General features: G+C 33.6%; 1 protein-coding gene across 7 annotated transcripts in view; it reads left to right on the top strand.

Annotated features, from left to right (window-relative positions):
* Msp300 (Muscle-specific protein 300 kDa) overlaps nt 1-23634 on the top strand; it is a 264397-nt gene that overhangs the window by 151981 nt on the left and 88782 nt on the right. For 6 of the 7 annotated variants that reach the window (XM_068776243.1, XM_068776245.1, XM_068776247.1 and 3 more), the window contains 5 exons: nt 25-198; nt 4376-4474; nt 5288-5525; nt 7237-7571; nt 7687-10137. In XM_068776243.1, the coding sequence (XP_068632344.1) occupies nt 25-198; nt 4376-4474; nt 5288-5525; nt 7237-7571; nt 7687-10137 (3297 nt within the window). The remainder of the gene's footprint in view (nt 1-24; nt 199-4375; nt 4475-5287; nt 5526-7236; nt 7572-7686; nt 10138-23634) is intronic. The other variant, XM_068776246.1, reaches the window with a different exon arrangement.

Here is a 23634-nt window from a genome sequence, read left to right as displayed (position 1 = left end):
GGTTGAATGTTTTTGTGGATCCAGGGCCTCCACAACCGGCTGCAGACGGAGAAGGCAAGGTTATCAGCCGCAGTGGCTGCATGTTCAGCAGCTGCAGCTTCGGTGTCTAGACCAGCGTCGCCTGCCGATTCTGCTCCCCTACCCATACCACCACGGGAGCTCCTTGTACGAGCTCGCCTCGAGGACTTGATCGATCAGGTACTTGGCACTGCAGCTAGGGTTCTTGCCTGCGACTTGCTTGACGAGTCTAATGTTTGATGCTTTATTTGTTAATGTGTGTGTTGTGTATGAAATGTAAAGAGGAACAAAACATGTATTCCTCTATTAACATCGTATCAGCAGATATGCGCATACTGCAAGCCATAGGTCTCCCACACGTTGACCAGTTTTGGGGTTCTCCCATAAAGCGACTTTGACTATGTCAACGCCTCACATGGCTCGTGGTCAATAATGACATTTAAAAGGCTTTTAAGGTCGCTGGGGTGTTAACTTTCAAAACTACCACCAGCAAATGACGAAGAACATCCTCCCACAATGACAAGTGAATTTCTAAAAATTCAGAAATATTAGGAAAGCATCAATCTGAAAAAATGTTTACTTAATTGATGTTATAAATTACTAAATAATTTATTCTAAGACATTTAAACTTATAGGCATTGATTTTAGTACCAAAGATTAGGAGTAGAAATGATTTCACATATTTTAAATTAATTTCTAAGTAGATTTATATCTCACAGTTCTTAGTGACAATACTCATGATGCGATTTATTATTAATATGTTGAATTTCAATTAATAATTAGGAATGACCATAATAGTGTTCATTTATTATAAAAGTTAATATATGTAACTTAAATTCTATAAGTATTAATAATAGTATATTAATTCAATTTAAATTAAAGTTAATTTTTTCAATCAAAGTGACGAATGTAACATTTAGAGTAACCATAGTACATATTAAATTTATTATAAATAATGTTACATTTAAATTGATCAGTAATATTTATCGAAGTCATGTTCATTTTTTTTTAAAGTTCACATGTTTAAATATAATTAATTTTATATATAAGAAATGAGATTTAATTTATTTTATACTATATGTACAGATTATGTTAGGCTGTTTTTCAAAGACCAAGATATAAATACAATTTTTGAGATATGTAATTATTTATATTTTGGAGCACGTCGGTAAATCAGTATTGAGGGTAACCGACTAGCGCCATCTAGTGATTTTTAGAGAAAGTATGATAAAACAGTTCAATGCATTTACGAATATGGTCAATTTAAATCAATTATTTAGAATGATTTATAATTTTTTATTTTTTGGAGCGCGTCGGTAAATCAGTATGTTTATGAAGCTTACCGACTAGCGCCATCTAGTGGATTCTAGAGAAAGTATGATAAAACAGTTCCATGCATTTACAAATATGGTCAATTTAAATCAGTTATTTAGAATGATATATAATTATTTATATTTGGAGCACGTCGGTAAATCAGTATGTTTATGAAGCTTACCGACTAGCGCCATCTAGTGGATTCTAGAGAAAGTATGATAAAACAGTTCCATGCATTTACAAATATGGTCAATTTAAATCAGTTATTTAGAATGATATATAATTATTTATATTTGGAGCACGTCGGTAAATCAGTATGTTTATGAACCTTACCGAATAGCGCCATCTAGTAGGCATTTAGAGAAAGTATGATAAAACAGTTCCATGCATTTAGAAATATGGATAATTAAAATCAGTTATTTAGAATGATATATAATTATTTATTTTTTTGGAGCGATCGGTAAATCAGTATGTTTATTAAGCTTACCGACTAGCGCCATCTAGTAGGCATTTAGAGAAACATTTACAAATATATGGATCTTTAAATTAGTTATTTAGAAGATATAGTATTAGAAGTTTAAGACATCAATTAATGTTCTATGTATATAAACTTTAAGTTTGCCAGGTCCGAAAAAGAACAGAACCAACGAAATAGTACAATAGTGTAACGTAAGCATTCGTCTTATAATTTTAATAAGAAATAGTTTTAACGAAGTGGGTAGATAGTGTAGTTAGTACAATGATGTACATACGGGCTTAGTTTGTCGTTGGCAATGTGTTTTTTTTTGCACCTGGTATATATTTGATATGTGAATTCGGAATTTTCTGTTTGGATAGCACATTTGGTTTACTATTTCACTGATTGGAGCCATTTATATACCCGCATTACTTAATTTCATTTGCAGCATCCTTGAAGAATCCTTAGTAGTGATGATTTGATTTCATTCAGGCTATATCTAATATAGTGTATATGTATAAATCTGTATTGTTAAACTTTATTCCAACATATGTTATTGTGGAGATTTTTCTTGCTTCTTCTCCTTCTATCAGCTTGCAAAGCAGACTAGAGTAAAAAATAAGGTAGATAAAAATAGTAAGTTGATGATCAAAAGTCATATTTTTAATACAACCCGTTTAATGCAGCAAGCATCTAGTGTCGTACGAACTTCACAATGTCGTCTGGTCGATCATGGATTCTTACTCTTGCCGGTTCCCGGTCTCCAATCTATGACTCTAACGTCTTCGTGGTTATCTGTTCTGTAACTATGTGGCCTGCTCACTTCGACCTACTAAACCACTGAATTATATCAGTTACTTCCATTCGTGTACGGATCATTTTTGATTCCATTGCGTAGGGGAAATCCGGGTATAAATTTCTCTATGACTCTACAAGGGACTCTACCCTTGTTACTGAGGCCTTTTAACCTAAATCCAAGGACCGGTCCAGGGTCCAGTTACTCCATGGTTCAAGTGAGTAGTGTAACAACTTGAGCATAAGTTCATTATAGAGCTCTCACACCTAATGACCTTTAAGATAAAGAAGCTATAAATGACAACAGACAAAGAGTATTGATAAAAATAAAACAGAAAAAGAATTACGTTGAACGCTGTGTTTGTATAACAAAACTTACTGCAAATCCGACTAACTTGATGATCGCCAACTCCTTCAACTCTTGAGATATATTGTTGGAAATTTTTAATATGCCCTAAAAAATAAGTGTCTAAATTTCTATACATATAAAAGCTAGAGTCCTCTCTACCTTTCTCGTAAGTATAATTCCGTAAAACTCTTTCTTAGCTGATCTCTATTCGTCGAAAGAAATTTTGCTATCAAATTTCAAGTCTCCGTGCCTTATGATTCCAGAGATATCTTGATGAGTCTACATAGGTGAAATTCTACCAATTTATTTTTAGAATTCTACCAAAATTTTTAGATCGCCATTTTGTATGTTTTAGCTTATGTATTTATCTAGTACATATCTATGTGATACAATAATAAATAAATAAAAAAGGAGCTGCTCGGGTTTTATATTAAATGTCTATATAATTACGTATGTTGTTATAAATGCAATATATAAGTTGGGTCCAATCAGTCTATGTTTGGTTGTGAAGCCTTAGGTGCTTTGACAGCAACCATAGCACCAGTGTCACGCACTTTTAAAGCACCTAATACACCGAGATTTTGTGTGCAATAAGTGTTTAGATAATTATAATACCACCGTATACCTTATTTAAAAAATAAAAGTTAATATTGTATGTATAACAGTAATCCCCCTTATATTGTTATATCGTTTTAATATTACATGTACCTCGTATAACAACTGTTTCCTATAGGGAATATTTCACTTATAATTCTATATTAAGAGAAGCTTATAATGTTTTGTATGCATATTTGAACACATATACTTAGCTTTTTATGCCAATGTTGAGTAAACATCGATGTGTTTCTTCGAATATACATATACACACATATATATATATTCTTCATCTTGTATAACATATATTTTCCTTTATTATTCGATTTAAATCGCATCTAAAGAGAAAATTTAAATATAATAATCAGTACGTAATGTGTTATTTTTTTCGTAAATTCAAATGGCCCCCGCTATTAGGGGCCTTTATCTCCTCCTATCGTATTTATGGGACACGACATTATAATCTAATTATAATATATAACAACCTTAATTATAATGCTTATTTACTTTCACAATTAAACAATTTTTGCATATTTATATAGTTTTCTGTTTTGTTTATTTTAGCTTTATTTATTTTACATTAATGTTTTTTTACCTATTCTTTTAATTTCTTACCAACAAAAAACGTAATGTGTTATATGGAGTCATATATGCGTTATATGAGAATTGATATAAAACTCGTGTTTCTATAACGCTAATTTACCGCGTTATAAGAGGGATTACTGTATAAGTGATGCGGTACTATGATTTTTATATATCTGGTGGTATTGTTCTTATCTTTCTATGTATACACATACAACTAACACGCACGATATTGTTTTTGCTGTGAGCATGCTGTCTGTTTGTAGAAACGTTTGAGCGAGGTGGGCCTGGCACGTGTCGATGTGTTGTTAAAGAGTCTAGAAGCCCCAGAGTTCGCTGAGAAAATGACCTCCCTAGAGAGGAAGGTAAGGCTTACACGGTCCTCCGAGAGTGCGAATTGTTTAGGTACAATATATAACAGATAAAATTTATTTGATATAACAACACCGAGTGATAATGGTATGCATATTAAAATATAAAGTAATTGTCTTAATGGAATTAAATTGGTTGACTATTCCCTCTTCATGTACGCTGTTACGAAGGCTCCGTTGGATTGTACCGAGACAGAAGACGAGTTTTTAGCCATTAGAAATACTGCAGAATCCTTAATTCTTTTTTTCAAATTCAGTGATAGGCAACCGATAAAAACAGATAACACAAAACGAAAAAAGGATAAAATAAAAAAGTCACATCATGTGCCATTACATTAGCCTTCCTAAAATTTTTGCGCCCCCCTATGTAATATATATATATATATATATATATATATATATATATATATATATATATATATATATATATATGTATATACAATTCCCTACAGATGGCTAAGCTTGACTGCAAAGTATCTTATTCATTTGCAATAAACGGCAAGAATATAAGAAATAGTGTATATGCATAAATCTGTGTTGTTAAACTGTTAAAAGATGTGTTGTTGTGAAGTTTCCTCCTGCTTCTTCTCCACCATTGAAACACCTTGCAAAGCAGAGTAGAGTCAGGGAGAAAATAGATGTTGAATTAATGAATTTAATCAATATGTATATACGCACTCTCGGCGGATTAAAACACCCTGTACATTGCAGCTAAAACACAATGCTTTTCACATCACGACTGTGTTTTTTTGTGTGTGTTTAAATGTATCCGTGTTGAACGATATCTTATTACGATTCTATCAATAGGTTCAAAGTCACCTCGAAACTCTTGGAGATGCCGTCCAGGGAATGGAGGAGGCTATGAAGCAAGTGCTGGAGATCCAGGAATGGATCAACGTTCACAAAGCGCTCGCCCACGATTGGCTATCTAATCCATCGAAACTAAGACCGGAAGCAGCTAAGAATGACATGGCTTCTATGAACGATGCACTGGCATCCTTGGCAGAAAAGAGAAATAGATTGCTTACTGAAATACCTACGGAAGGTAATTTTTTTTATTTACATAAAAACCATTATTTTTTAATATTATTAACACCTTTCTTTTTAAACATGTAGTTATTTTAATAATTCGGAAATTAGCATATTAAGTAAGAATGTAAAATAGCACAAAATAAATATAAATGAAGGTAAAGAAATGTGATATAACTCGTGATCTGTGACATTTGACGAATGAGGTGATGAATGAACGGAAATAAGTATGAAATGAATGATAGAAAAATTGTTGAATGAAAGAAGAAGAAAGATAGATCGTATGATGAATGATAGAAGAGTACAGAAATAATAGAAGTAAATGAAAAATTCATTAAAGAATATCAAACCCTGTCCTACAACAAGATAGGAGTTCGGGAAAAAAATGTACTAGTTTGAATTGCGAACACGAATTTTCTTACTGTATGAATATCTCATATAATCTGTGGTGATCTGTACCCTGAATAATGTGGTATTTTTGAATAAATATAGGATATTAAAAGAAATCACAAATATTGTTCAAGAGTCTGATATACCTACATAAAATTTGTTTAGTAATGTTCCAATTATACATTGTAAAATCCCATAATATCAATGATGCGAAGGTATTTCCTTTGGCAATGTGCCCGGGCTGTGTTCAAATATGAACGTAGCTGTACGAAACGAATAATTTTCGTGTATCATATAAATTTACTTCATTGAATATATAGCAATGCAGTTTCTTATGGAAAGATATTGTAATATGAATTAATATTTGAATGAAAAAACAGGTTGATTGGTAATAGGTGTAAAAGGTGTTTTTTATCCTCGTTCCACCCCCTATTTTGTTGGGAACAGGGTTTAGTTGGGGCAATAATTTTTTCACTTCTCTTTTTATCTTATAGTTTCTTTTTTCTTCTTTCTCTCTTTAACATTTGCTCTATTACATTTTTTATTTATCTCTATTCCTTTGATTCGTCACCTTCCATCCTACCATCAGTCACTACAGTCTAGTTCTATTTTATTGTTACAATGTATTACATTTTTAGTTAGATTATTTATATATACATTTCTACAGTTTTATCTTTAGTATCTTTCATTTAGTGTTTTATTTACATTTTGTTTTGTTTCTTCATTTTAATATTTATTCACCTTTACAATATTATTTACTAATATCCTACCGTTTTAACCTAATTTTTATTACTTTCCATAATATTTTCTACGACCCTCCTGCAGGAACTGAGGAAGGGTGTTCTGCTTTCTTCCTCTGCTATTATGGTGGCAACTCTCGCCTTCTCAATCTTTATACCTACTCGGCATTCGGTTTCGATTCGGGAGTGTACAACTCATTTGCCGCAATAAACAATGTAATGATATTATAATTAAAAAAAGGGTGGTCAAAATTGAGATTACTATACATTGAAGTTAATTTTTATTTACCATCTATCCATGCAGAATTTGTATCGCCTGAAGTTATTGACTTGTCACGTTCTAATGTGACCGTATTTCAAAGTGTACTCTTTATACAGCTTGATTAGGAATAAGTGTAAAAACTTCGAAGCTTTTAGCCTGCCAATAGGCTATACATTCATCACTTTAAAGCTTTTATACCTATAACCAAACATACTGTAGATGGGACATTATTAGGTACAAAACACTTTAAAATATAAGAACGGATGAATATTTGACAATTAATCCCAATCTATGCGGCATAGCTTACAATATTAATGTTATATACTTGTCCACAGGACTCGAAGACGAAATAAATCTAGAAGAAGAATTAGACAATTTAGAAAGAACAATTCTTCAAGCAATCGAGCGAGAAAAATCTAACCAAGGCATCATTGACGACTTCCGTCACAAATGCCAAGAGATTCATGACTGGTTCGATTCTGTGCTGAAGAAAATGTGTCTCGCCGACAAAGGTTCGGGTCTACCTTGTCCTCAGAAGCTGAGCGCTTTGAAAGAGCTCTCGTCTGACTTTGGACAAGCTGGAAAAGAAAGAGTTGATAATATCAAAACAGTTGGTACCCAAGTCATTAATATTGTCAGCAATCTGGAGTCACAACAAGTCGAAGAGCAAGTAAGTGTCTTATTTTAAGATATTCTAAATCGTCTTTTAAAAATTGTTAAAGAAGTAAATTTTCAGAAATAATAAATTTACATCTAGCATGTTATAAAAACCAAATTTGTTTCAGATGAAGTCAGTGGAAAGAAGATACAATGATATTGCTAAACGAATCCAGCGTAAACTACAAATGCTCGAAATCACCTACAAAGCCATTGATGGAACTAAGAGTGAGGTTAATGCCCAAAACGAATGGTTGCAAAAGGAAATTGACAACTTACTTCACCCTGAACCTCTCGGATATGAGAGTAAATCAGTGAAGGAGAGACAGAAGAAGATAGCTAATCTCTTAAAAGAAACCGACGGCAAGAAGACCGTCATAGATTCCTTGGAGAAAAAGGTTAGTAATATCCAAGCCGAGCTTGAGCCTTCTGAACAAATGCAATTGGAATCAGAATTATCTGAATTAGCTTCAAAACAAAAACAACTAGCCTCACTCATTAAACAAGAGATCGAGAGACTGAGTGGTTGTGCTGAATCAAGAAAGAAGTTAGAGAACGACATCGAGAAAGCAAAGAAATGGCTGAAAACCAAGTTGACTGAAATTAAGAAACTCGGTGGACCAGTACCGTTAGAAGTAGCGAAGGTAGAAAAGGAAATCGCAGTGCACAAAAAACACCAAAGTGAATTATCAGATTTCCACAATGATACTCTCTCTGAAGTTATCCGTCAAGGAAATGCTGTTTCGAAGGACTGTTCCGCTGAAGATCGCGCAAAACTTCAAACAGTTTTAGAAGATTTGAACAAATCATACACATCGGCTAAAGTAGACATCGATGAAAAACTTGCGGCTCTGAACAAACTCTTACAAGGCAGAAACGAATTTGAAAACGAAGTAGCTAAATGCCAGAGATGGTTGAATGAAGCCGAAGTAGCAGCCACTCCTGAACTTCGCACCACAAGTCTTCAGCTTCTCGAAGAACAATTAGCCAAGTTCGAAAAACTTAGCAAAGAGGCGGAGGATGTCGAAAAGAATATAACAAAAATTAAAGACAAATCAAAAGACATCATGGATTCTTTATCAGACTCTAACAAATTGCAGCTCAAAGAACAAGTTAACGTTTTATCTGACAAATTTGCTAGAATCAACGCTATTATTAACGACAAGAAGAACATATTGATCAAACATATCAAAGAATACAAAGAGGCTGCAGCCAAGATCGCGGCTGCTTTAGAATTCTTGAATGAAATTCAGAATAGACTGAAGGCTCTTAATAAACCTATCGGTAGCAAAGTCGAGGACGTGCAACCAATTATTCAAGCTTACGAATCCATCCTTTCTGATCTTAAAAAGAATAAAGCTATGCTCAATGAACTACAGGGCGGAAACCTGCACGATCTTCAAGATATTCTCACACAACAGGACGACCTCATGAGCACGATCGAAGATCAGATTTCCAAACTTAAACAGCTACTGCTCCTACGTGAACAATTCTTTGCAATTGTTAAGGAAATTGAAGAGTTTATCTCTAAATATACCGATGTGACCGCTGAAATAGAAAGGTCTAACGAAACGTTAGAAGACAAGATCAAACGTTACGACGACATCGTTGTTAAGATTCAGGGATGCGAAGCTCTGTTGGCCACGGCTACAGACAAAGGTCAGCAAATTGCCGCCGAAGGTACCGTCATCGATAGAAACAACATTACAGAACTTTTGCAGTCGCTGAAACAACAACTATTGACTTTGAGAAGACTAGTCGAGTCTAAGAGACAAGAACATGAAAGAGCTGCTGCAGAACATAAGAAACTTGCATCTGATCTCTCAGAGATTCTGCAATGGCTTCACGACAACGAAACCGCAGTTCATTCCCGTCCGCTTTTAAATAGAGACGTTGCTAGCGTTGATAAAAAGTTGATCGAACATGCAACTTTGGCAAAGAACGTTCAAACATATTTGGACAAGTTCACTAAGATCACAGACGTCATTAAGAGCGACGATGGCGTTCCAGGTTCTCTACTCGAAATGGTTTCAGAAGGTAACTCGTTAAAGACATCCCTACCGGCTGAATTGGCTAACAGAGAAAAGCATCTGAAAGACAATAAGAAATATAGACAGCAGTACATGCAAATGGTAGAGAAGTTGAACATTTGGGTTAATGAAGCTGGAATACGATTGGACATGGGCAAAAATGGCACTGACTTTGAAAATATCGAGTCTGATCTAGAAGAACACAAGTCGTTCTTCAACACTTCAGAACCAGAAATGAAGGATCTCGTAGGTAAAAAGATGCAAGACATCGTGGACAAGATCTGGCCATCCCTTACCGCAACAGAACAGGAGGAACTGTCAAAGGATCACCAGAAACACAACCAACTTTTGAAGAACACTCTGAACTCCGCCAAGTCTCGTCAGGCGCAACTGGAGCAGGACTTGGAGATCTGGAAGGACTTCTGCCAGCTGGTGGAGAAGATCAAATCGATACTCGATAAGAACGACATCCAGGACGAAGCCATCACATCGGTGGACGCTCTGCGGGTGCATCTGGAGAAACTCAACCACGCTAAGAACGATTTAGAGGTGAGTGAATTTATATTTGTTTTTTGTAATGATGCGGTTGATTCAAAATATATTCTCAATTTTAGAATAAATACACTTTTAATTGTCAGTATAATAGGTTTACAAGTAAATAGATACTCTATGATATAGGACAGATAAAACGGCTGTTCCAGACGGAATGCTTTTGTTGATAAAGTTACATGGTTATTGATACATCTACGGAAATATCGTAAAAGGTTCCCACAGTACGAGTAGATATATATATAATTACACACACACATATATATTTAGAAGTATTTTACTTTATATAGGTCTATGGTAACGCATGTGTTTGTATATATTACACCTTTAACTGACCTTTACATGTCTCTCATCTCCATCCAAAGGTTGTCTGGTAGAGATCGCTCCGAGCGATAAGAACCCTTGTACCTTTATATAATTTATTTTCTTTTTTTATTTAAGTACGTAAAGTGCTATCAGCGCTACCACAGGCAACTATCTGTGGTTCGTTTCAGATGAGATATTTTCAGTCAGTCTGTAAAGCTGAAAATTACTAAATTTAGATTTAGATATATAGTGTCTCTCAGATATCTATATTTTTATATATATTTATACGCATTTCTCACCTCTTTCTTCTATTCCTAATCATTTATTAGATATAGATAGACGAATAAATGAGACAGATGAAATAAATATTGTTGTAACTTTTTATAGAAACTGGTTAAGACGACTTTTTTTCAATTTATTCACAATTTAATGTGCATAGTAACCAATGATAATATTTCTTCCTGTTCAAAACCATGAACAGAATCATTTGCGACAAATAAGTTCATTTATTTTCAAATAGGTTATTTTACATTTAATGATCACTTTGAAATGTATGGTATGGTATGCATATCGTGAATTTGATGGCCGTTGGTGCCGGAAGGTTTTTCGAGTGACGATCACGACACTAGGTGGGCTGACCACATGGTCGGAACTCGCTGCATGCGGGATCATGGTGGTGATCTTTGGTGGTGGTATTAAACCAATTTGACACAATCTAGAAATAGATTTAACTCATCTATAATGATTTCCCTATAAACAAAACACCACCTCATATGAAAAGATCCAATAGCAAACTCTGAGAGTATATTTGTGGTCACTTTTACAACACCCTTTATACAGTAGTAGAGTGACTTGAATGCCATGTTAATTTCCACATGACAAGTAGAATTATAACTCATTCATCCCACCTGTGGGATTATATTCGCCGATTCAACATGTTCGGCTTTGCCCTAGTGAATCGGATCTGTGCAGCGAATTCTCGAACCGGCCGAGCGTAAAACAATACAATGTTTTGAATATTTATACCGTAATTATAATTTTAAATGGTTTCACCACTCGTTAACGGGGCAATACTTGAGAACAGCAAGATTGGTCATGGGATAATGAAACTAAAAATGCTTTGATTCATTTTAAATTACATACCACCTGTACTCTTGTTTCGCTTGGCACTGTCTTCTTTGGAAGTACACCTATCCCTCGATTTACACGGTACTCGTTTTACACGTTTTCGCTTTTATACGGTTTTCCAAAAAAGTTTTTTTTATTTTAATAACCGATTTTATTACCATCTCTCTCTCTAATGTAAATATTTCTGCTTCAAACATCGAATCGGCACAAATAATTTCGAGTGATGAAAGTGAATTCGAACCTTCGATTCCGAAAAAAGAATGAGACTAATTTCTTTTTGTTCTTCTGTTTAATTTATATTGTAATTAAATATAAAAAAAAAAAAAACAGTTTTTCCTTAATATACTAAATATTTTAACTTGTCAATGCATTTTATTTTTATTTCTGTGTACACCTAAAATTATTGAAAAAAAAGATAACAACTGTTAAATAGAAAAATCATGCATTTTCTACAAGTTTTTCGATTTACACGTGACTTTACACTTGAAAATTTTTAATTTTCGATTTACACGTTTTACTTAGGAACGTATCTACCGTGTAAATCGGGAGATAGGTGTAATTAAAAAAAATTCTGGGTAATTTTAAAATGCTATTTTATTGGGGTGGAATTTCCTAAAATCCGTTCTTAGCTGAACTCTACTAAGTGAAAGGAATATAGTTACCAAATTTCAAGTTTCCAGGTCTTATGGTTGAGAAGATATTGTGATGAGTCGATACATAAGTGGAAATATCTTTTTAATTATAGATACAGAGAGGAATCACTCCTATAACATTACTTTATAACGGGCTTTCAGGTCAAGCAATTTATGTCCCTCATATATCGAAATTTTCCCCCCTATAACGCGGAAATTGACCTCGTACTTATTTTATTTGAAATTAATCTAATATATAAAATTCTCGTGTCACGGTGTTCGAACTTGAACTCCTCTGAAACGGCTTGACTGATTTTTACCAAATTTAATGTGCGTATTCAGTAGGTCTGAGAATCGGCTACTATCTATTTTCTATACCTCTAAGTGATAAAGGTTGTTCACACTTAAAAAAATGTTATTTTTTTAACGATTTTTTTTGTTTTTATTTTTTTATGATACAGCATACAAGAATACATACAACCATAAATTTTCACCCCTCTACGATCAACCCTTATTTTTTATTTGTAAATTAAAATATCATTTTTTTTTGCAAAACAACGTTTGCGGAATCAGCTAGTAGTGTATATATCTATATATATACTCTTGCAATATGCATACTGATCTGTATGTTCAATACTTTGAGTATAACAATATTTTTGATATAAAATTCTTTCATTTTCACACGAAGTTAAACTATTATCAAGTATGTATCCCTTATCGTCTTTCTTATCATTTGATAAAACAAGATAACAAATACACATTTCAGTTTCGCAAAGATATTATTTGGCTTGTAAAATATGTAGACCGTACTAAACTCTCACCCGAATTGTATTTTTGATTTTTTAAATTTTCGTTGATTATTATAAATTTTGGATCAAAGTTTTGCATAGACAAAACTTACTTGCAAATACAAAACTTAGAAGCTAGCGAAAATGACGTGCATATTCGCCGGAAAGCGATTCGCAAATCGTGGGCAAACAAGTACACGCATTGTCCAAGCGTGGGCGACGGTATAATGGCGACCGTCCGGCGTCGCTCCATTGGGCAGTTTGGCGTCAGTTCGTTTTTGTTTATTTCGACCGCTTTCCATTCAGTTAGGTTATTGCTCCCTACGCTAGTGTCACCACACGTCTTGAAAAAACATTGGACATTTTCAATTTTGCTATAGCTTTCCCAATTTTGAAGATCGTACATAATTTTTGATCAATGGACTATACAGTTCTTTGATGAAATATATTACATATATTTATATTATATTTCACGTATGTTGTATGAGGGTCGAAGGTTATATTTCCTAGTTAACATATTTTCCTCATCACACAAAGAAGTGAGGTACCTTCAAACAAATCAACATTGTGGGCGTTAAATACCTTCCTCCTATAAAATTTAGAGGCAGATCTAATGCCAGATGGGCTGATGAGATCGTGGCTACGGCAGCTCACGGGATGGCTCCAAGTTGCTAAAGATAGAGAAAAATGGAAAGCTTTGGAGGACGCTTTTACCCTGAGGAGGTTCATACAAACTTAATACAAAATCATGAAACTATTATTTAAAATTACTAATTTTTAACTTTTGTACGGAATGAAATAAAGCTTTATTATTATAGAATAAAATATTCAAGAAGCAGTTAACAAGTCTTATAACTTTGATGAATGCAACCATCTTCAAATGCGTTAGTTTGGAAGAATTTTATTTTTGAGTTGACCGCGGTTAAAGCGACAATTTCTTCTCTCTTTATATTTAATGGAATCAGGCGTTATTTTGCGGAAGTCTATCCTGAGTAAGAAAAGAACCAATATGTAGCCACTTCCGCACATACAGTGGTAGTCGTGCAACAAAGTGCATCGCCCACAAGCCCGCTGATAAATACGTATGCGGCAAACAATGCGAATCAAACAACCGCCACCGCCAAATTACTCAACACGGGCATCTTCAGGAGTTATGTTACACCGAATAGTGCCAAACACAAAGGACGATGGAGGTGACCACTGCATTTGCGGAAGTAATTGGAAGAATATTGGTCCTTTTCTAATCTTAAACAACGTTGGAAATTCATGTCTGAAATTGCGGCGGGTCTTTGACTAGTGCCTGTTGCCGGAGATAACTCACGGAACCGATACGTGGTCAATTACCTTGTCTTTTAGCCTTATAGGAAGGCTCAAGGTAACCTAGACAGCAATGAGCTATGCTCAAACTTAACGAAAGAATTCAAAATGAGCAGATCCTCCGAAAAACCGAGATTGCTGATGTAGCTCGAAGAATTGCTCGTCTGAAATGGCAACTCAGACTTTTGCCGAGAGAATTAAAAATGAGCAGATCCTCCGAAAAACCAAGGTTGCCGATGTAGCTCGAAAAATTGTCGTCTGAAATGGCAACTCGGACTTTTCCTGAGAGAATTGAAAATGAGCAGATCCTCCGAAAAACCGAGGTTGCCAATGTAGCTCGAAGAATTTCTCCTCAGAAATGGCAACTAGGACTTTTGCCGAGAGAATTGAAAATGAGCAGATCCTCCGAAAAACCGTGGTTGCCAATGTAGCTCGAAGAATTTCTCCTCAGAAATGGCAACTAGGACTTTTGCCGAGAGAATTGAAAATGAGCAGATCCTCCGAAAAACCGTGGTTGCCAATGTAGCTCGAAGAATTTCTCGCCTGAAATGGCAACTAGGACTTTTGCTGAGAGAATTGAAAATGAGCAGATCCTCGAAAAAGCCGAGGTTGCCGATGTAGCAGCTCGAAGAATTGCTCGTCTGAAATGGCAATGGGAGTAACGCACTGGCGACCACTAGGCTGACCGACAATGTAGTCGCTTTAGTGATCTTTGATTGACATGATGATATAATATAATTAAAATATAAATATAATTTATAACAATAAACCTGATCTACATTCATATTAAATTCGCATTCGAATATGGCGACTTTCCCGTTATTTTTATAAACATGGCTACTGTATCCAGATGACCTATTGTTGTCTGGTTAAGGGGATATCGTGTTCCGCTTGTTCCAGTTGCTAAAGTCTATTCGTATCAGGTTTTAAACATTGGTCTAACTTAAACATATAAAAAGTACATAACACTAACAAAGGTATCGTGTTTTTTGTTATAAACCAGCATTAGTTTCTGATATTTAATGTTAAGGGGTTAATTTTGCTACTATTTACGACGTGCCCACAGCTGGGACGTAAACCCACTCTTACGCATGAGCGGTATAACGTCACTCGAGCCTTTTTTTGGATGTAGTTCTTTTATTTGTTTTTTTTTTTAATTCAAGAAAATGCGTGATTCCTAACGTTGTCCGCTATTTTTTAGTAAAAAACAGATATAATAATTAAAATAAATATATAATATGAGGATTTAAATAAAAAGGTTTTATATGAATATGTGCGCGAATATATAAATATTTTTAAATTATTTTTTTTCATTCTTTAGTATTCATACATAGTTAGTCGTGACGTTAAAATGAATAAATACAATTAAAAAACTTTTAAGTTAAACGGTTTTTTGATACCCATATTGTTGTGGTTGTGGAAAAAAATGTACTTAGTCCGCCATATTGGAACGGCGTCCATCTTGAATTTTAAATTTTGACATAATCATCGTGTTTTACTAGTGTAGCCCTTTCATTTGATACCCATATTGAGGGGGTTAAGGAAAAATATGTAATTCGCCATTTTGTATCGGCGGCCATCTTAGATTTATAATGTTATTGATTTTATTATATTGTATTGTAACCTAAATTAAATGTGTGTACCAAATTTCAGATCAATCTGACAACGGGAAGGTGCTTAAATTTCAATTTCTAATTTTGACCCAAATAAATAAACAAATAAATTCCGTACGGGTCGAACTAAATAAAACCGTTTAATAATAAAAATGGACCTTTTGCAATTACTACAAAAATCTTTAGGGCTTTGCTTACGATGCCACATATATAGAAGATAAGCCATAGTTGTATCTTTCAAAATTGTTATATCAGCAATTGTGTATTACATGCATTATTTCAGTGTTTATGTTCAACTTCCTATATAATACAGCTTCTAGAATCTTCTTACATTTGACTGACAGTGTTATAAAGTCTTCAAAGATTCCATAGCATCGGAGGTTCAAGCGACAACTCTCTTTTAATGTGAGGGTATTCTTATTTATTCACATTAACTAGTCCTTCATGTATTTTCAATGATTTTCTTCAATTGAAAATTTATAAAAGAAACGGGTCATGCATTAATTGTAACATATCGTACGTTTCGTAGAGAAAACCTGTTTTTGTTGCACCATACAAAAACTAAACTCAGTTTCAGACTTTATTAATCGAAGTTTTATAATTGAAAATATAATATAGCATGTCAAGATTTTTGGAATTTTTATTTTTCGAGTCGCAATTTAATACGTACTTACAAAGTTTGCAAAAAGGTATTATTGTTTTATCTAAGTAAGAAAAGGACCAATATTTAGCCACTTCCGCACATGCAGTGGTAGTCGTGCAACAAAGTGCACCGCCCGCCAACCCCCTGATAAATGCGCATGCGACAAACAATTCGAATTTCACAACTACTACCATTAAATCACTCAACACGTATTTCACCCCTCCACGGGGCATCTTCAGAGTTATGTTACACCGATTATTGCCATACACAGAGTCACGCCTGATTCCATTAAATATTTTGGTTATATATATATGTTTATTTTGTAGCCATTACATTCAAAAGTATCTCTAATCATCTTACTGTTAGGGATAAAACTGTTGAACATAGGTTTTTCCCATTGATTTCCAGTAAATTGGAAGTGGCCTGAATCCATCGTTTTTCGATGTCTTTGTCGACAAGGGTACAGATCACCAGGTGGATGTCATACGCTGCACTTACTGGTCCTCGGTCTCCAGAACTTTTAGGCTCTAACGACCTGTTTATTACTACGTTGGTTTGTTTACGGATCTTCTCGTTTCTGGTGCGATCTCAAAGAGAAATAGTCTGGTTATAGTCGTCTCCGTGTTCTGAGTTTGCCAATGAGGCACGAAGTGAGTTAATAGTTATCCGTTAAGGATTCTGTAATTCAATATTCTTGTCATCATCTTTATGTACGACGTAATTCATATTTACATTGTAATTCTAGCCTACCGTGACCTGTCTTGCATGACGTAATTATATCCAACTATAGCGTCAATATATTAAGATACAATCCAAATATGCTATATGCTTAACTGTTATAATTTATTTCATTCATAAAACACGTAGCTATATAGCATTCTATGGATATATCTTGCGAGTACAGCGTCTTGAGTGTGGTAGAGAGAAGAGTGAATGCGGTGGTCGGGGCTGACGGCCCGCATAGCAGGCTATTGAAGCCATCTTGTCAAATTATAAATAATTCTGCTAATGCTGTATCAGAACTCTGTTTCAGATTTAATCTGATGTTCATTATTGAAAGTCTAAATCCATCAGCAGCTTGAGAGAGACATATCAATTGACATATGAATTTATTTCTACTCATTTTATTGATTTAATTGTTATACTTGTTAATCTTAGTCGTGTCGTCTTTACATATATTTGTTTTTCAATAGCAACAACGATTTAATTTCTCGACATTGAAATTGCGGGCACCAAGTCCATCGCGTTGCAGGCAGATGGTCTATTGACAGTTGTCGGGCTGACGGTCTGCGTTCACCTTCACCTACCAGATTTCTCACTGTATTTTACAAAATTTTAAATTATCATATTAGGATTGATTTTTTTAAAGCCTGTTCTAGAGTAGCATTGGTAGGATGATTTATGATTTTGGTGTTTTGGTATTCCTTTAATGTTCTTAAAATAGCAATAAGTTTAGATTAGAAAAGGCCGCTGCTATTTTAACAGGGATTCCGTACTGTTTCTCATACGTGTACAAGTGTGTATGTATTAATGTTAAAACTTAGATGTCTTTGGCAAATATCTAACATTATTCATGTTGAGATAATGAGTATTTAGTAATCTATTTCTTAGCAAATGGGATGATAAGGTACAGATAGTCATATCCGAATCAATTATAACTAAAGATTCAAGCTTCGTTTAAGCGACTGTGGTTTGTAATGTAGACGGAAATACAAGACATATTTGTGTACACATATATATAACAAAATTCCGGATTGAGGTTCATGCGGTTTTTAACCAAGGATACGCCTATTCGTTACTGTATTTGTTATCCGTAATAACCGCTAACACGGAAAATGGTTACAAATAAATAACTTTATTATAGAGGTTAACAAAAATAAGGTAGCTAGTGTGTTTAAATTTGGAACAGTTTTAAAAACGACAATAGCAAGTATGAGGTAGGTCGTGTATTTCATTATTGAAGTAAATGAAAGTCAAGTTGATTATGTATTTAAATTTGGAATAGATTTTATTAATGACGCTAACGAAATTAACGAAGCTCGTATATTTAAATTTGAAATAGATTTCATTGTTGACGCTAAAGAAAATGGGCTAGCTTGTTTGTATGTTTAATTATGAAATATACTTCATTAATGACGCTAACGAAATTAACGAAGCTTGTGTATTTAACTTTGAAATAGATTTTATTAATGACGTTAAAGAATATGGGGTAGCTTGTATATTTAATTATGAAATATACTTCATTAATGACGCTAACGAAATTGAGGAAGCTTGTGTATTTAACTTTGAAATAGATTTTATTGATGACGTTAAAGAATATGGGGTAACTTGTGTATTTAATTATGAAATATAATTAATTAATGACGCTATCAAAATTAACGAAGCTTGTGTATTTAACTTTGAAATAGATTTTATTAATGGTCTTAAAGAATATGGGGTAGCTTGTATATTTAATTCTGAAATACATTTCATTAATGACGTTAACGAAATTGAGGAAGCTTGTGTATTTGAATTTGAAATAGATTTTATTAATGACGTTAAAGAATATGGGGTAGCTTATGTATTCAATGATGAAATATCTTTTATTAATGGCGCTAACAAAAATGAAGGAATGTATTTAATTATTTTTCACAATGATACAATTTAAGTAACTCATGTATTTAAATTTAAAGTAGATTTTATTATTGAAGTAGTGAATTTAATTATGATATGTGGTGAATTTAATTATGATATTATTGGCGTATTAGCTAGTGTGTTGATTGATAAAGTTAACGTTGTTAAAGATGTTCAAATTAATGATGTAGATTTCGTTTTTCGTTTCATTAATGATAATGCATGTGTGTTCTTTAATTAAACAACAGAAGTTTGAATTGTTAATAATTGGATGACTTATATACGGAAAGTGCCTTAACGTTGTTAACGTTCCAAGTACACCAGTCATTTTAGATGTTGGAATGACACACGCAAATTAAGTTTAAATTCTTTCATTTTCAACTAGATATGAGATAAAATCTGCAGAAAAAGATCATAGTACTTCAAAAAAGTGTTTTAGAAGTACTACGATCTTTTTCTACAGTTTTTATATTAGATGTCCTTAGAGAAATGGTCGCTGTTTCACAAGTTTCTGCTATTTCATTATATTATGCAGAATAGGTATAGTAAATTCAGACAAGATTGACAGAGTTTTGAAGAGGTCCCGCATGATGTGCCTATGCTAAAAAAGCGATAAAATTGTTGAGTTCTTAAAACCTCTGCTGAAAGAAGCTACCTGTGTAAGAGTGATAACAGTGAGAGATAGGTGTGAGGATATATCAGAAATCGTCATTGGTAAATCACCTTCAGCGAACAGATTCCCCTCTGTACCTAGATAAATTGTAAATGATCCTACCAATGCTACTTTGGAAAAATGTTTTAATTCTATAATAAGCAATAATATTAATAATCTTTCAGCAGGTTGTAGAGATCAAATTCAAATTCACAATGTATATATTGATAGTTATATGATAAAGTATAATAAAAATTAAACGTAATTTTTAATATTGATAAGCATCGCCGAGTGCTAGAATAAGTATGGGGCACTCAGCGTGTCCCCTTAACGGGTGATGTCATGCCGACTCGGGCCAAGGCCTCACGCCAGTCTGCATTTGTACACCCAGCAATGAAAACCATACGAAGCCGAATCAACGTACATCGTATTGTTTTCAAGTTGTCTAAGTGCAGTATCCACGTGCCAACTTAACTTATTTAAGTTATTAACTGTTCATTTTTATTGTTTATTTAGTAAGTAAACAATCATTCCGCGGAAAAGGAAGGTGAGTTTGTGTTCTTGCGTGAGAAGTGAAATTTCGATCGCGCTCTTCGTGTTGTGTTTCCAGAATTATCTTTGAAAGTTTTCATTAGTCAGTTTTATTATCAACGTGAATAGTATAGTTTTGAATGTTATAATAAGTAATTTCACTATAGATAAATGTTCAATTTTGTGTTTATGATATAAAAATGAAGCCATGATAATTATTTTTTGATTAGAAACATTGTTTCACAGTGACAAGCATAAATGCCGGTCTAAACATTTTGTGTACAACTCTGTTTCGCAATATTATTTCATCGATTGTTTTCTCGTGTAACAAATTCAACGTATTTTTATTTCGAATATTTTTCACAGTATTTTGCGATTAAATTACGTGATTTTATACTGTCATTATGATTATAAATGTTTTTGTTTTTATGTGATCGCTCTTTGAAAAAACTTTATTCGCAATATCATCTTTAATGTCATAAAAATCAGCCGCATATAAATGTATAGCCGAATTGATTTTCAATCGAAATTTCTCAAATTTATGGGAACAATTTAACAAACAAAACTTAACTGACACAATCATATTTAGCGCAGTCTTCCGGTTCCGGCATTGTTTGCGGTTTGCTTCAATTTCGCTTAATTATGTTTTAGCTGATGATAATGTAACTTATGATTAGTTTTTTCTCGTTGTTCCTCCTGTGATCAAATTTAATATGCTTGGCTGGACTGATTTGCCTAGAGACTCTCGAACCCTGTAACGAATATATTGTTTTGTATAAACCAAAACGTATTTACATATATAAATAAATTGTCTGTGGTTAAAGCTAAGAGTGGTCCAAAAGTGTTCCTTGTCTTGTAGGTTAAGAAGGCGTCTTAGTCAATGAAATATCTAGTAATATATTAATAGTGACTGTATACAGTAGAAGTAGTTGTGAGAGTTATAACAGCGATATCTTTCGATAATCTGCTGAAGGAATTAGACCTGGAATAAGTGAATATCAGAAAGTTGCGAAATCTGGTTCCAAAACAACATTGGTAGGGTCAATTAAAATTTGAAAAGGCTAGGAGTATACTCGGTGAAGGTGCAAGTTTGCTAGCATCATCAAATATATTATGCGGTTGGAAGCACAGAACCATATTCAGCTTATTATCCTTTAACGCGATTAACAACATCCTTTTCGGCTTATCCATAGAACTCACAAGTAACGTCTCTGAAAGATGATAATATTCCTCAGACATTCGTATCTGATTTATACACATTAGTAAAATATGTTTTTGGCATAGAGCTTTATAATTGTGAAGAATACAGAATTTAATTTTTTCTTTCTGTAACATCCTTCGTCTTTGACCTTATTAATTATAATGATGCTAGCTGCTAGATGCTGCTTCCAACTGGTCCTTTTGGAAGGTTCTGCAGGTGATTTTCAGCTGTTGAAATTTTATAATTGGTATAATGATAATGATTCTGTAATTCATTTTATGGTTCACAATGCAAAGGATCATTATTGGAAGTCTTTTTTGGCCATAGCTGTATTATTGTCGTTAATAACAACCACGATATATCTAATATAAACTTCCCAACGGTGGAATATCTAGAAAGTAATCAAAGATATTCATGTGAATAATATTTTAATTGAATTAACAATGAAAATTTTATACAAATGTACTATTGTCAGTCGAACAAAGTGAAGCTTGGAAGGTTTATCAATCTGTTTATAAATAGCCACCATTGTGGAGGCCAAGGAGTCGCAGCGATGTAGATATATTTTTTCTGCTATCACCTTGATGTGATCTTGAATTGTCAAGTGAAATTTAAGATTTCAGACTAAGACTACCTATTTAACTTTGACAAATTTATTTCAAAAGTTATAAAACTATCATAATCTTAAATAGAAAAAGAATCTTTTTAGATGATCATCATGCAATGATTAACAACAAATGAGTTTTCCATTGACACTTACAAGACTTAAGTATTATTGTGGATATATTTTAAATGCAATGTTTTCTGTTAACACGACGATTTTGAATTTGATTGACATCTGATTTGACTCAAATGATTGACAACTAAGAAGTCTGTACGGTAAAAGGTTAGAGATGTTTTTAAGATTGTGTCTCCATAAGAACTTTCATTTTGTAATTAAAATATAAAATGATTTTTCATTAAACTAATTTATAGAACCGTTCTACAGTTTTGCATTTATAAACACATTCGACGATCAATTTGTGTTCATATAGATAACTGTTAAACTTATATTTCATTGTAAATACTTAAATGTAATGCAATTTAAGAATATTTTGTCCTTGTAATATGTACAAAGCGTCTTTTATCTCAATTTCAGCGATATAATTCTGTTAGGTTTCGATGAATTTTCAACAGGCCAAAGTAACCACAATTTGGCAATATGCTGTGATATATCGATCACTTTCATTCGTGTACGGATCTTCTTATTACTGATTGCATATAGTAGAGATCCCATGAATTCTTTCCATAGGTCGTTGTGGATATATAGTGTGTTTAAAATGCAATTTTAATGACCTTTTGCTTTCAAAATTGTCACACACGTCACATTCATTTAATTCGTCTCTAAAGTCATCTATGTCAATTCACTGTTGTATTTCATCAAAATTATTGAATTTAACAAAGGCTGTTATGTATTTAAGTTTTCTGTTTGTGATATTCCAATTTTTTATAAGTAAATTTCTATAAATATTACCTTTCATTACACAAAATTTCACCCAATCTAATTGCACGAAATCTGTCAGTATTGTAATAAATAAACTTTCACATCGAAAATAAACAACGAAATCACAAAGGCCTCTTCATGCCTAGTCATTATCGTAATGAGTTTAGAAAGTTTTGCACCGAACGTAAGATATTTAAAGTGTCAAATGCAGGAGAGAAATTCTGATCCGTTTCAGTTGAATTGACACATCTCAGGTCATCGTGATTTATTAGTTTTACAATCAATCAAATAAAGTCACACACACAGATGACCAAACCATAATATAGGTCAGCGGATTTACAATTTGAAGAGGCGATGGATACGCTACATACACTGAAAAGATAGCTGCAAGAGTCTTAGTATTCTGTAGTGGAGATCTCAGACCAGCAAGTGCAGTAGGATGACCATCTATCAGATGGACAGAGGAATTTGTTAAGTTACTGGAAAGACGCTGATGTGGTCCTATTGACAACCTCAACTAGAGCTGTTATAAAAGTATAGAGGAAAGTAACATCACGTCGCTTCTTAGCCAAGAGGGAGGACGACAGATC

This window comes from Battus philenor, unplaced genomic scaffold (genome assembly GCF_028537555.1).
Source record: "Battus philenor isolate CCGP_79_NKW_IND1 unplaced genomic scaffold, ilBatPhil1.0.hap1 SCAF_12, whole genome shotgun sequence".
NCBI classification, from domain to species: Eukaryota; Metazoa; Arthropoda; class Insecta; order Lepidoptera; family Papilionidae; genus Battus; species Battus philenor.
Note: the sequence above shows the minus strand (reverse complement) of the source record. Positions and strands in the feature narration are given on the sequence as shown.